Here is a 12323-nt window from a genome sequence, read left to right as displayed (position 1 = left end):
GACTTTAAACCAGCTAAAGACTACATTATTGCCCATAAAGTTGGAATAATTTTGTTTTCAGACACATTCCTATTTTTTAGTTCAAGAGTTCAAGAGTTTTTTACTGTCATATGCACAGCAAAACAGGTAGTTATACTACGCAATGAAATTCTTATTCTGTTCATCTCCCTAAAAACACAACACATTCAAAATAAATAAGAATAGGGGAAACAATAGTAATAATAAAATCAACTATTTACTTTATTCCTATTTATACACATCAGTAACCACCTTTGACCAGGTGCAATGATTACAGACTGAGTCTAGTTACATTTTATCTATCAAAAATTAATCAAATTGTCACAATCATTTCATAATAAGAGGTAAAAACATTTGATTCCAACTTCATGGGTGACAGTGTGTCTCAAACTACAACCACTAGACTACAATTAAACTAATAATTAATCCACTGATCATAAATAATAGGCTGTATTTTATTAGTTTCAGACTTCTTTTTAAGTCTATTTCATTCATTAGTTGATAAAGTATAAAACAAGTTTTCATTGTAGTACTTTTCCTGTTATGTACCCTCATTTCTAAGAGCAGACAGTCTACTGAAACTCGCTGCTTCCCCCTAGTGGACGACGTGCGTAACAGCATCTTACGTCGCCCCACTTCCGGTTTCCAGCGCGGTCACATGATCAAAACAAGCCAACATGGCGCCGGACATGAGTGGTTTTTGCCGATACGGGCGCCACTTTCAATCCTTTTCCATCCATACAAAAATGTAGATACAAGCTAGTGTTTGCAGTTATGTTCGATATCCGGAGGCGCATTATTTCAATGTGCGGCAGAGAGTTTTGCTGTTGAAGCAGCAGTGAGTGAAAGTCAAAGTGTTATGGAGGAAGTCGAAAACAAGAGAGAAGTAGGGTTTTTTTTTCTGTACATTGCTTCAGCCTGTGCACACAGACTTTCACTATCCAAAGTAATCTTAGCCTAATATATTAATTTCCTTCATGTATGCACAATATAATGATTATTTATAATCTAATGAATGTTTCTTGTTTGTTTTTTCCCCTTGTTCTTGCAGACATTTTTACGGGTCCGGGCAAACAGACAAACAAGATTGAATGGTATGTACGCAGGTATTTTTATCTTTTACGTGTTAAATAATGTCGATAAGAGGAGGATGATATTATGAAAATTATTTTAACCCTTTCATACATAGTGGTCACTACAGGGGACAGTTACTCTACAGCTGTTCTCTTGTATATTCATGAGTTTTGTTGTTTTAGTTCCATATCAACCAGCACAGTGGACACTTATGCGTCATTTCATAAACTGCAATTCATACCATTATTGTAACTTTGCTGTTCTTGAGTGGAAATCAATTGTTAATATTTATTTTTTGCATATTATCTCCATGAAGTGAGTAATAACTAGTATTAGAATATGTTAAAATGTGAGAAAACATCAGATTAGCTGCATTAAACATGGTTTCATTTCACTGTTTTTATATCACTTTATGATATTGGGTTTTAAAGACATGTTTCTTTGCTTCAAGAATAAAATTCATGGTGTAGCTGAGTTGACATTTTTGTAACTCCATGAAAAACAGGTTGATTTAAAAACAAAAAAAAATTCAATCACATTGTTTTGTTTTTTTTCATGCCTAAAGAGGAATAAAACACTCAGGAAAAAAAAAATCTTGATTAAGGTTCTCATAATTCATGCATGAAAGGGTTAAAATGGTTAAAGGTGATGATTGCATTGTCCAGGTTCTTAATTGGCCATGAATGAAAAAATAAAAGTTCTGGTGGTAAATAAGAGAAAGCAACATTGCTATTGGTAATATTATATAATGTGTTGTATATACTTATCATTTATTGTAAATTATGCAAATAGAGCTCATTTAGGAGCTTTTTATCTGCTATTTTGTGAAAGTTGCTTATCTACATATACTTTTTTTTGTCACCTTATATGTAGTATTTTCCCTCAGTGAAGAATAGCGTCGTATGATATTTGTTTAAAAAAAAAAAAAAAAAAGAATATTTTCTCCTGTATCTTTGTCTTTCATCCACATGAAAAGTTCAGTAAAAGTTACTGAAAAAAAATTCCTTCTGGAAAACTCTTTGGGGAAAGAGGGTTTTAGGCCCTGAATATCACAGGTTGTGACAAAAAAAAATGCATCAACATCATGTTTGCTTATCCCAGTGGTTCTCAGTCTTTTTCTGTCGGGCCCCCCTTTGGAGCACAAAAAATCTCCAAGCCCCCCTCAACCCCAACAACATTGTACCTGTGGTGCAATTATTACTTTTATTAAAAGAAACATCAGTATCATAAGAATACTTTTTGCTTGAGTAATTTGTTGTGCAAATTAAAAATAACATAGATTTTTGATTGAACAATACAAATGAACTCAACAAGACTGCTCCCTGAGACATTACAGGGTGGGGAAGCAAAATTTACAATGAACATTTAGTTGTTTTTTCTCAGCAGGCACTACGTCAATTGTTTTGAAACCAAACATATATTGATGTCATAATCATACCTAACACTATTATCCATACCTTTTCAGAAACTTTTGCCCATATGAGTAATCAGGAAAGCAAACGTCAAAGAGTGTGTGATTTGCTGAATGCACTCGTCACACCAAAGGAGATTTCAAAAATAGTTGGAGTGTCCATAAAGACTGTTTATAATGTAAAGAAGAAAATGACTATGAGCAAAACTATTGCAAGAAAGTCTGGAAGTGGAGGAAGCAACAAAAAACGTACCAAAGCTTTTATTAAAGCTCTCAAATCCAAAATCCTAAAGGATCCAACCAAATCCATGAGAAAAATGGCAACTGAGCTTGAGGTAGACAACAAGACCGTTAGAAATGCAGTAAAATATGACTTGAAGTTAAAATCTTACACAAGAACACGAAAACACTTGTTGACAACAGCTATGAAGGAAAAGAGATTGGAAAGGTGCAAGAAAATTACTACATGGTTCAAGAAAAAGTCCTCCTTTGTAACGATCTTTTCAGATGAAAAGATCTTCACTGTCGATGCTGTTCTGAACTGCAGAAATGACAGATTTATCGCAAAATCTCCTTTGGTGTGACGAGTGCATTCAGCAAATCACACACTCTTTGATGTTTGCTTTCCTGATTACTCATATGGGCAAAAGTTTCTGAAAAGGTATGGATAATAGTGTTAGGTATGATTATGACATCAATATATGTTTGGTTTCAAAACAACTGACATAGTGCCTGCTGAGAAAAAACAACTAAATGTTCATTGTAAATTTTGCTTCCCCACCCTGTATAGTAAATTTGGAGAACCAATGGGCATCCATCTGTGGCGCAGGTGTTAATATCAAACATTCACAAAGAAAAGAAAGTTGCAGTAGCTCCTTCACTAGGTCCAAAAACACTAAATTTAAGTGTGTATGAAGGAATCAGGTGCTCATCTAGGACAGGAGTGGGATGCATGAAGAATTAAAGAGCAAAAAGGATGAATCACCAGTGTTCAGACAGTTAGATGTGCATAAATACAATAGGCAGAAACAAGTCCGAGGCTCTCTGACATGTAAATTAAAGTCATTACACAGGGCCTGATGCTTTGATGATGTTGTCGCTATAGGTAATAAAGTACGTCCTCATGTGACAAATTAGTATTTGCTGTGAAAACGGCTGTATGTCTCACTATTTAATGATGAGCTGCTCAAACAAGTGTATAAAATATAGCATGTACCTTTAATTGTCTTGTATCAGCCGTCATCAGTCCCTGTCCCCCTCAGTGATTGTAAGAATGTCATATCTGAGTTTTTTTTATAGCCTCTCATAGTGTACTGTTATTGTTCCTAAAGGAAGATACTGAATATTTAATGAACCAGGGTCCACAGTTCTGAGATCAGAGCCAGTGTCACAGTTAGGCCCCTGTCTATTTCACATCAGTGTCATGTCCGTCTCAAGGAATTTGTAACAGTGGCAACTTGTACTATAGAATAGAATATCTTTATTGTCGTTGTAATAAGTACAATGATATTTAAAAGTACCATCCAATCTGTACGTCATACATAAAATCCAATATAAAACATACAAATAAAAACAGCAACAAAAAAAAAGCTGATATAAAACAAGCGGAAACGCATCACTTACGCACAAGTTTACATTCTGTTATTGCACTGATCCCTTATTAAACATCAACATATATATATATATATATATATATATATATATCAACATATAAGTCTTGAAACAATTTTAAATTCACCTTTTTGAGCCAGAGCCCATGAAGCAGATATTGGTAACTTGGGGCCTTTTCACTCCTGAAAGCTTAAAGCTGCGTATGACTTTAATCACCAAGTTTTCATCAAATCTGTAAAACCTGAGTCATAGTCTAAGTATCACAAATCCATAAGTCTTTCTGTGATTACGCACCTGAATCTCTTTCTTTACGGTGAACAATTTCGTAGTGTACATCACCATAAACAATGCACAAACAGAGCTGGTAGGTCGCTCGAGCATTTTCGGAAATTTTTCACGACGTGCATTGTGGGAAGCAGAGCTCCGCACAGCTACAGTAACAAGAGGCAATGAAGCCATTTCTGTGTTTGTTGCCACTGCGGCCATAATGTGGCTGTGTGGGGCACCGCTTCCCACAATGCACATCACGACAGATTTCTGAAAATGCCCGTGTGATGTACTGGCTCTCTTTGTAAACAAATGGATTGTTTATGGTGGAGTACAGTTCGAAATTGTTCACCATGACGGAAGAAACTCAAGTGCATAATTACGGAAAGACTTACGGTTTTGTGATAGTTAGGCTATGACTTTCAGGTTTTACAGATTTGATGAAAAATTGGTGATGAAAGTCATATACAGCTTTAAACCAAGGTTCATGATTAGATACTCCAGTTGCTTTAGGAACGTTCTGCTATTGTCATCTATCAGTATCTTCTCCCTGTTCTTATCACTGATTGGTTCATAGGCTGGGATTGTGAATATAATTCATGTCTGATGGTCTTTTATTTATTTATCTTCTTTATTTGGGATGATAACCTTGCATAACTTCCTCTAATTGGCCTGAAAGTCTAAACAAACTCACTATAAATGAGTGTAGCTGTAGTTCCGTTGGACCTCGATTGAGGCTGCCTCTTGTTTTGTGGGGAACCAAACCCAGTTGATAGGTTCATGGCGTGTTATAAAGGAGGGCTCGCACTTGGAAATATGGATCGGATCAAACTGAGATGTCTTAAAGTTTACACCAGACGAGATGAGAAACCGCCCTTAGTTTAAACTTGACCCTCCATTACTTTCTGCCTGCCCTCATGAGGAACCAGGACTCATCCTCTTGTGGTGTATAATGGCTGAGGGGGGGGTGGGGGGGAATCCCTGCCGGAGCTAATTAGCAGCCCTTTCTCTTCCCTATTTAACAACGCTCCCGTCGATTAGCGTCAGGGGAGAATTGGCAAGGAGGAAGAGGCCACTTCTCTTTTTAACTCTCCCAGCTTCACTCCCTCCATCTTCTTCTTTTGCAGTTATAGCTTATCGCCTCATGTGCCCCCCCCTCTAAAATGTTTCGCCATGGTCCCTTACGGCCTCCCATGCTTTTCCAGCCAGCTAAAAATTAATGTCCCCATGCGCCATTTGCAGTTAAGAAAAAACGACAGAGACTCGGGGCGCAGTGACGGCTGTTCTGCTCTGTTAAATTTCTAATTAAATGTGTGTGTGTGTGTTGGAGGGGGAGGCTGAGACAGGAAGGAGGGAACAGAGGGAGAGGCGTGGCGTGGATGCAGAGAATGGGTAGAATAGTGAAGGGAAAGATGGTTGTGTCATGTTGGGTTTTCGTCTTTTTGAAAGAGCCAACTTTAGAGCCATTAGCTGAGGGGGCAGAGCCACATTTCACTGCATTTTGGCTAAATCTGCGAACATTAATATGACTTAAATAACCGTCAAGTCTTCTTCAGAGTGTGCCTCGGTGAAACAGGCCAAAGTATACCCCCATCCAGACTATACCCAGAGTTAAAGAGACCTAGGCCAGATTATACCCCCATGATATCAGTAGTGTTGAGGGATATACACAAGATTTACTTAATTTTTCAGCATTTTATTAGGGGTACTGCTTTGTCAACTACGATATGAAAAAGCAAACTCACTGAAATCTAAAACTGTAAGCAATTATTACTTTTATTGCTTCAACTAGAAAAACTTCAGTCAGTAAAAATATTAGACTTCTTCAAAGATCAAAGATTATTACCACATTTCTCATTCGTGTTTACACATTAAAATAAAAACACATTAAATACAAAACATTAAAATGCTATTGTAACTTAATGTTCAATTAATTTGATTGTTCATAATATAATAAAAGTTATAATATCCTGAAACTTTAAGTTCTAAGACTAGCATAACCTCGCTACAGATTATACCCTGGGTGTAGTCTGCAAGGGAGTGGGGGGGTGGGGTACTTTGTCTTGTTACATTTTGTGATATTAGGTATAGAAACTCTTAAAATCACAGCAAAACTACATGAATGTGTTTGTCTCTCTCAGCCCGTATAGGAAAGATGAAGAGGAGGAAGCCTGAGGAGGGGGGCCAGGTATGTCCGCTGTGCAGCGCCCCATTGGCTGGGAGCGAGGAGGAGATGAGTAGACATGTGGAACAATGCCTGATCCAGGTAGTACAATCTGGGCCTGGACCCCGCCTACTGCCAGTCGGACAGCCTCTTAAGTCCTCTTCTTCTTGTAGATACTGACCCGGCAGCTCTTTACTTCCTGTAGATGCTGTCTACACCATCACCTCTGTACAACTGTGCAGATTTCAACCAGTAGCGACTGTAGATACTGACCACATCTCTGATTCTTTTAAATAGCAGGAATGCCTTCACAGCATATGGGAAAACTGTAAAAAGCACTGGGATTCAAGGACTCCCAGGCTCCAACTTGTTATAGATAATTAAGTGTAGACATTATGACGTTTGTGGGACCTGGTTTAACCTTGATACTTGTTCCACTTTCAGTTGTACACACAGCATTGAGTGTGTTTATGACCGCATACCCTGCATGTGCTGTACAGCATTGAAAAGAGCACTGCTTTTGCCTATATTATAGATCTTTAATTGGGCGAGGTCAAGGGAAGGTTAACATCTGGTCAAAAAAATTTAATTACAATAATCCATACCAAACTTATATTTTCAGGAGAATGTATTTTGAAATGAGAAAAAAAGTGTGAAAAAAAATTGGAGGCATTTTATGAGTGTGAATGTTTGGAAAGTGACAAAGTTTTGTGTTGTCATTCTGGGTTCATTTTATAAACTCTTATAAATAAACTAAATTTATTCCAAATAATTTGATATTTGATATATCTATGTAAAGTACATTTGAATGTAATGTTAATATTATTTGTATGTTGTAAATATTATTAAAAATGTATACAATATTGATAGTTGAAATAAAAAAATGTTTAATTTGACATTTACTTTTGTTATCTATCCGTGACGCTGCCATTTGTCAAAACTCTTGCTGCTTAGGTATGATAAAATATTTTTTCCTCTAACCAATTATTAGGTAGTAAAATACAGGGTTGAAGGTATACACTGAGTACATTTTAGGATGAAAATGTCAGAGGAACTTCACTTTTGAGAACTTTGTAGTTCTTGCAAAAAATAGCCGTTAATTTTAGTGTTTGATATTTTTCATTAAAAAATTTTTGAAACTAACGTTTGCCCTTTGAGTATGTTTAAGATGGCATTTAGACCTTTCCAATTACGAGTAATATTTGTCTTTAATTTTTCTGGGCCAAAAGTTATGAATCAGAAAGTAGTGGGCTGTCCATCTGTGACAACCTCGACCTCGCCCAATAATGAAATACTGCATGTATTCTTTATTTTAACCCTGTGTTTACTGATCAAATGCATTTAGCGACTGCAAAACATCTCTAAACGATATTTTAACGCACATACCTACAGTTTATCCCATATGAAGTGGTTGCACCCCACTCACTGGCATGTAGCTCGATAATGAGCATAACAGTTGTAGATTTAGTTTGATGATGGCCAGCCCAGCGGCAGACTCTCCTGTCGCTGTTTGCCATTGGTCTTCTTTCTTACACATGCGCACACTTTTTTTGCAGTGTAGAAAAAAAGCACAATAAAATCATCACTACTAATCATGACTCCTCCTCTGTTTCCATCACTAGTTGTAGAGATACTAGTACTTCTCTTGTAGTTGCATGATTTAGTTGTTGCAGGATTGTACTGTGCAATGTGAGATGTAACTGTATTTGTTTTGTAAATGACCAAAATTTAAACCCGGGCTTAAAGTAATGACTTTGTGTCTGCGTTACCTACACTTTTATCCTACTTATGGTATGGCACAAGTAGAGCATGTTGCATAAATCTGGCATATCTTTTACCATTTCTGAAAATATTAAAATAGTCTTGTAAGCCAGAAACTTCAATCTAGTGTAAAATCTGAAAATGAATTAATATATGCCAATAAAGGGCTGTGCAAATGAGCCAAAATTAGGTTTGTTGGTTTTAGTAAACGTCAAACCGAAGTGGTCATATTTAGTGTGACTTCCCTTTGCACTTAACATGTCTTTGTCACTTTTGTTCAAGCAATATATAATTGTCAGATTTTTTTTGTATCAGGTTTCATTTAAAACACATCAAAATTTCCTAATTGTATGTGCTCCTTCTAGCCACAGGGTCAAAGGTCATACTAAATAGTGACTTTAACCTTTACAACACATTTACTTCAGTTTTTTTTTATGTGTCTTTCATGGCTGTGCACCTATTTTTTGTTTTTTCTCATATCTAAAGAAAAGAGAATGAGAAATAGATATGTATGCTCATTTCGACTCTGCTAAAACAACATAAATAAATTGTGGCCTAAGCCTTGTACACAGTATTGTATATATACAATATTTTACATAGCGTAATTGATAAACTGTACTCAAGTTTCTTCTGATAAACTCATGTTACTGTTTGTGTCTCAGCGTGAGGGCGCATTAGGCGATGACGACTCCGCAGACATGGATGGCGAGAATGGGCGGGGCTTTGAAGAGTACGAGTGGGCGGGGCAGAAGAGGATCAGAGCTACAGCCTTACTGGAGGGAGGCTTCAGAGGTACTAACACACAATGCCACACTGGTTGTATTTCACACCTGTCCTGTCACGTCCTTGGTTGCGTTGAGGTAAAACAGTTTGCTGTGTTGTCGATCACATCAGCGCCGCTTCCCCTCCTTCCTTTGTCCCTCTGCTCATCTGTCTTTCACTCTCCTGCTGTCCAGTGTGAGCAGTGTTAGCTGTGTGATACCACCACTGAATGCAACCAGGGAGCTGTAATGGTGCCAGTGGTCTGGTGGCAGCGTGGGTTGGCCCGGGGTCAGCCCAGCTCAGCTTTGGCTCGGCCCTCCACAACCCTCTTAGCAAGGGGAAGGAAAACACATTTAGTTGGGCAATTGACCCACTGGTCACCACTATGTGTATATGTGTGTGTGTGTATGTGTGTGTGCACCCAGAAATGCAATTATAGAACTGGATGGGGGAGCTGGTCACAGGGGAACACAGCGGCTGCTCTGACACAGCACACCTACAGAGCTCCCACTTAGCTCTCTGTCACTGTCTGTTTCAGGTCTTAGCTCGGAAATTCTTCAAACTTATAGTTTCATTCAGGTGACCTCATTTCCCTGAGCATATCCAAGATTCGTAATTTGATGTTCATCCATCATTGGGTCCATTTGCATTCCTTTTTAAAAATGTGTTTTCTTGAGTTAGACCCAAACTGTTTTTGTTAAAATCAACATATTTTCAAAGTAAGTGCAAATTGCCGACAAGTTTTGCAGTTTCTATGTCATAATTTTCTAAGTTCCATGAACATGTAGGCACAAAAGGGTTTCAGTGAGTCCTGAAAGAGTTCAAAATGTGACAGTAGTGGAAACTAGAAGATAGAAAGGTACAAAGCAGAAGGTTTTGGCACAGCTTCACCTACTTCCAAGGTGTATGGAGAAGGAGAAAACTTGCAGGTTAAGAATTCCAGCAACACTTGTAGTATAAAACAACTTTCATTCTAAATATTATAGTCCATTGTTGGAGTGAAACCTGTAACAGAAACCTAAGGTGATAAAGACATTAGAGACTCAATAAACACCTGGTTTCACCCAGCTGTTCTGCTTTCACCTTGTGACCATCACTAAAAACAGATTTTCTCTCCTTTTCTTGTACATTTTTGCAAGGATTTCTAAATCACATCCATAACAGTTTAATAACGTGGTCATACTGGTTTTTCAACCTGTTAAATCCTGCAGAAACTCTGGTAAATGAAGTGTAAGAAGGTTCCAGATTGTCTTGGCTCTGCCTTCGCCTTCATGTCTCCTTCTTCCTCCTTTCTTTTTTTCGTTCCTGTTCGATCCATTGTTAAAAACACTCACGCTGAGCCTCACCGGCCTCCCTCCTTCCCTCTCTACAAGCCAGCGAGGGAGAGAGGAGACAAGACAGATCAATGCTGAAATCTCAACTAAACCTAGCCAAAGACCATTGGTGGGAGGTGGCTTCCCCACCTGTCCGTCTCCCCAGTGCTGCCCCCCCCCCTCCCCCCATCCTTCCATCTCTCTTTAACGTTGTTAAACGAGCAGACATAGGACCCTTCTGCCACGCTCTAATAGGGCGCCTTGTGATGTGACATAGATAACTGAGGTGGCCTGGGGAGAGCAACATGAAACACACATACAGAGACAAAGCTGCACACACTCAACACAAGGCTCAGAAGGTGGATTTTGCCTTGAAAGCTCCTCGGTGGTTCTAACAGACGCCGCTGAATCCAGCAGGCTTTCGAGAGCCGGCGAGCAGCTAGACGGATATAGAGATGTTGCAGGGGGGTCTCCTCAGCTGGCGGGATGAAGAGAGGGCCTATCCCTCTGTGAAGTGCCACCATCCTTCTCTCCCTTTTGAGAGTGTGAGGAAGAAAGGCGGGGGGGGGGGGGGGGACTCTTTCAAGGGAGAGAGGGGAGGGGGCAGGGAGGAAAAAATCGAACAAGATCAGTTTATGATTCAACTCTGTGTGTGGAAGACTTCCCTGTGTCTCGCACCAGCTTAGCCAGGTTGAAAGGACCCTCATAGCACAGACAGTTTTCTTTATCTGTCAAGTGGACTGTCTGTCCGTCCGTCTGTCTGTTTCATGAAGTGGAAAGTTAGTAGATTTTAATACATAACTTTGCAGGAGGCTCTAAGTCACTGCAACTTAGTTCTTACTTTCCATTTTTCTCACATTGTTTATTTTTTATTCATAGTTTCAATTAGTTTACTAACTAGACAATGTTTCTTCCATCAGTGGATCAGCATTCTGACACAAATTTTTTTTCTGCCACATTCATCCCGTTCTTTAACTTTAGTGACATTTAGTAGCATTTCTAACTATTATGCATGTATTTTTATGCCTAGTGCTTTACTGGCTAACTGTCTGAAATGTTTTACAGGTTTTGTAGTGTTTGTTTTTTAACCATTTAGGCACCTTAGTTTTGTTTTTTGTTTTTTTATGATCAATTTTCATACCAAGATGTCAAAAAGCTGTTCAGTTATGTTGCTCCTCACAATATTGTGACTTCATTTCAGTTGCAGAAGTGCATTATAAAAAGATCCCACATCAAACTAGCATTTAGCATTCCAAAACCAATCAAAGTGACTAGTAAACAATAATTGAAGTCAGTTAACCAAAAATGATGCACTTAATGACAGTAGTTGCAAACTTAAGTTTTCTGAGTTAATATTGCTGCTCGTATTCTTTCCTCTTTGTTTTTCCTTCAATTTTTGGGTCATTTTTTTTACACCTAGCTGCAAAATGCACCATGTAGTCAGAGTTTACAGCAAACTAGTACATCTCCATCAGGCTGCTACAGACAGACAGGCAGGCAGACAGATCCATAGGTTTGATATCAGGCCGTCCTCAGAGACAGAGGAGCAAAAGGAGGGGATTATTGCAGGTTGAGATGGCCCAGGGGGGATTGAGAAGAGGAGCAAGAGGAGAAATCTCTGCTTTGTAAACGGACTTCAAAGATGGCGTCTCAAGTCTTTGTGTCTGTGTCCCTTTCCCCATCTCCCCCTCGCTATCTGACCTGTAAATGGCAGAAAGATATTGCGATGACCTTTGACACCCCTCCTCTCTCCTTCTTAGGGAGTCCCGATAATTGCTATGGTAACAGGATGTCGCCAAGGTCGGTCGATTGGTTGATCCGGGCTGTCAGTCAGGCCGATGAGCCTTCTGATGTCGCCTGGTTCTTCAGATCTGTACTCGTAGCCCAGCCACGAACACATGTACAGTATGCAGATGTGTCGTCATTACTGTGTAAGAGTCAA

General features: G+C 38.8%; 1 protein-coding gene across 3 annotated transcripts in view; it reads left to right on the top strand.

The window, feature by feature from the left end:
* The first annotated feature begins 682 nt into the window (after positions 1-682).
* The window catches only part of LOC115437136 (E3 ubiquitin-protein ligase RNF220-like), a 42679-nt gene continuing 31038 nt past the window's right edge, over positions 683-12323 (top strand). For 2 of the 3 annotated variants that reach the window (XM_030160276.1, XM_030160274.1), the window contains exons 1-4: positions 683-904; positions 1070-1112; positions 6523-6647; positions 8969-9098. In XM_030160276.1, coding sequence (XP_030016136.1) covers positions 878-904; positions 1070-1112; positions 6523-6647; positions 8969-9098 — 325 coding nt within the window. In that variant the 5' untranslated portion in view covers positions 683-877. The remainder of the gene's footprint in view (positions 905-1069; positions 1113-6522; positions 6648-8968; positions 9099-12323) is intronic. The other variant, XM_030160275.1, reaches the window with a different exon arrangement.

This window comes from Sphaeramia orbicularis, chromosome 17, assembly GCF_902148855.1.
Source record: "Sphaeramia orbicularis chromosome 17, fSphaOr1.1, whole genome shotgun sequence".
Taxonomy (NCBI): domain Eukaryota; kingdom Metazoa; phylum Chordata; class Actinopteri; order Kurtiformes; family Apogonidae; genus Sphaeramia; species Sphaeramia orbicularis.
This window is presented reverse-complemented; position numbering and strand designations above follow the sequence as displayed.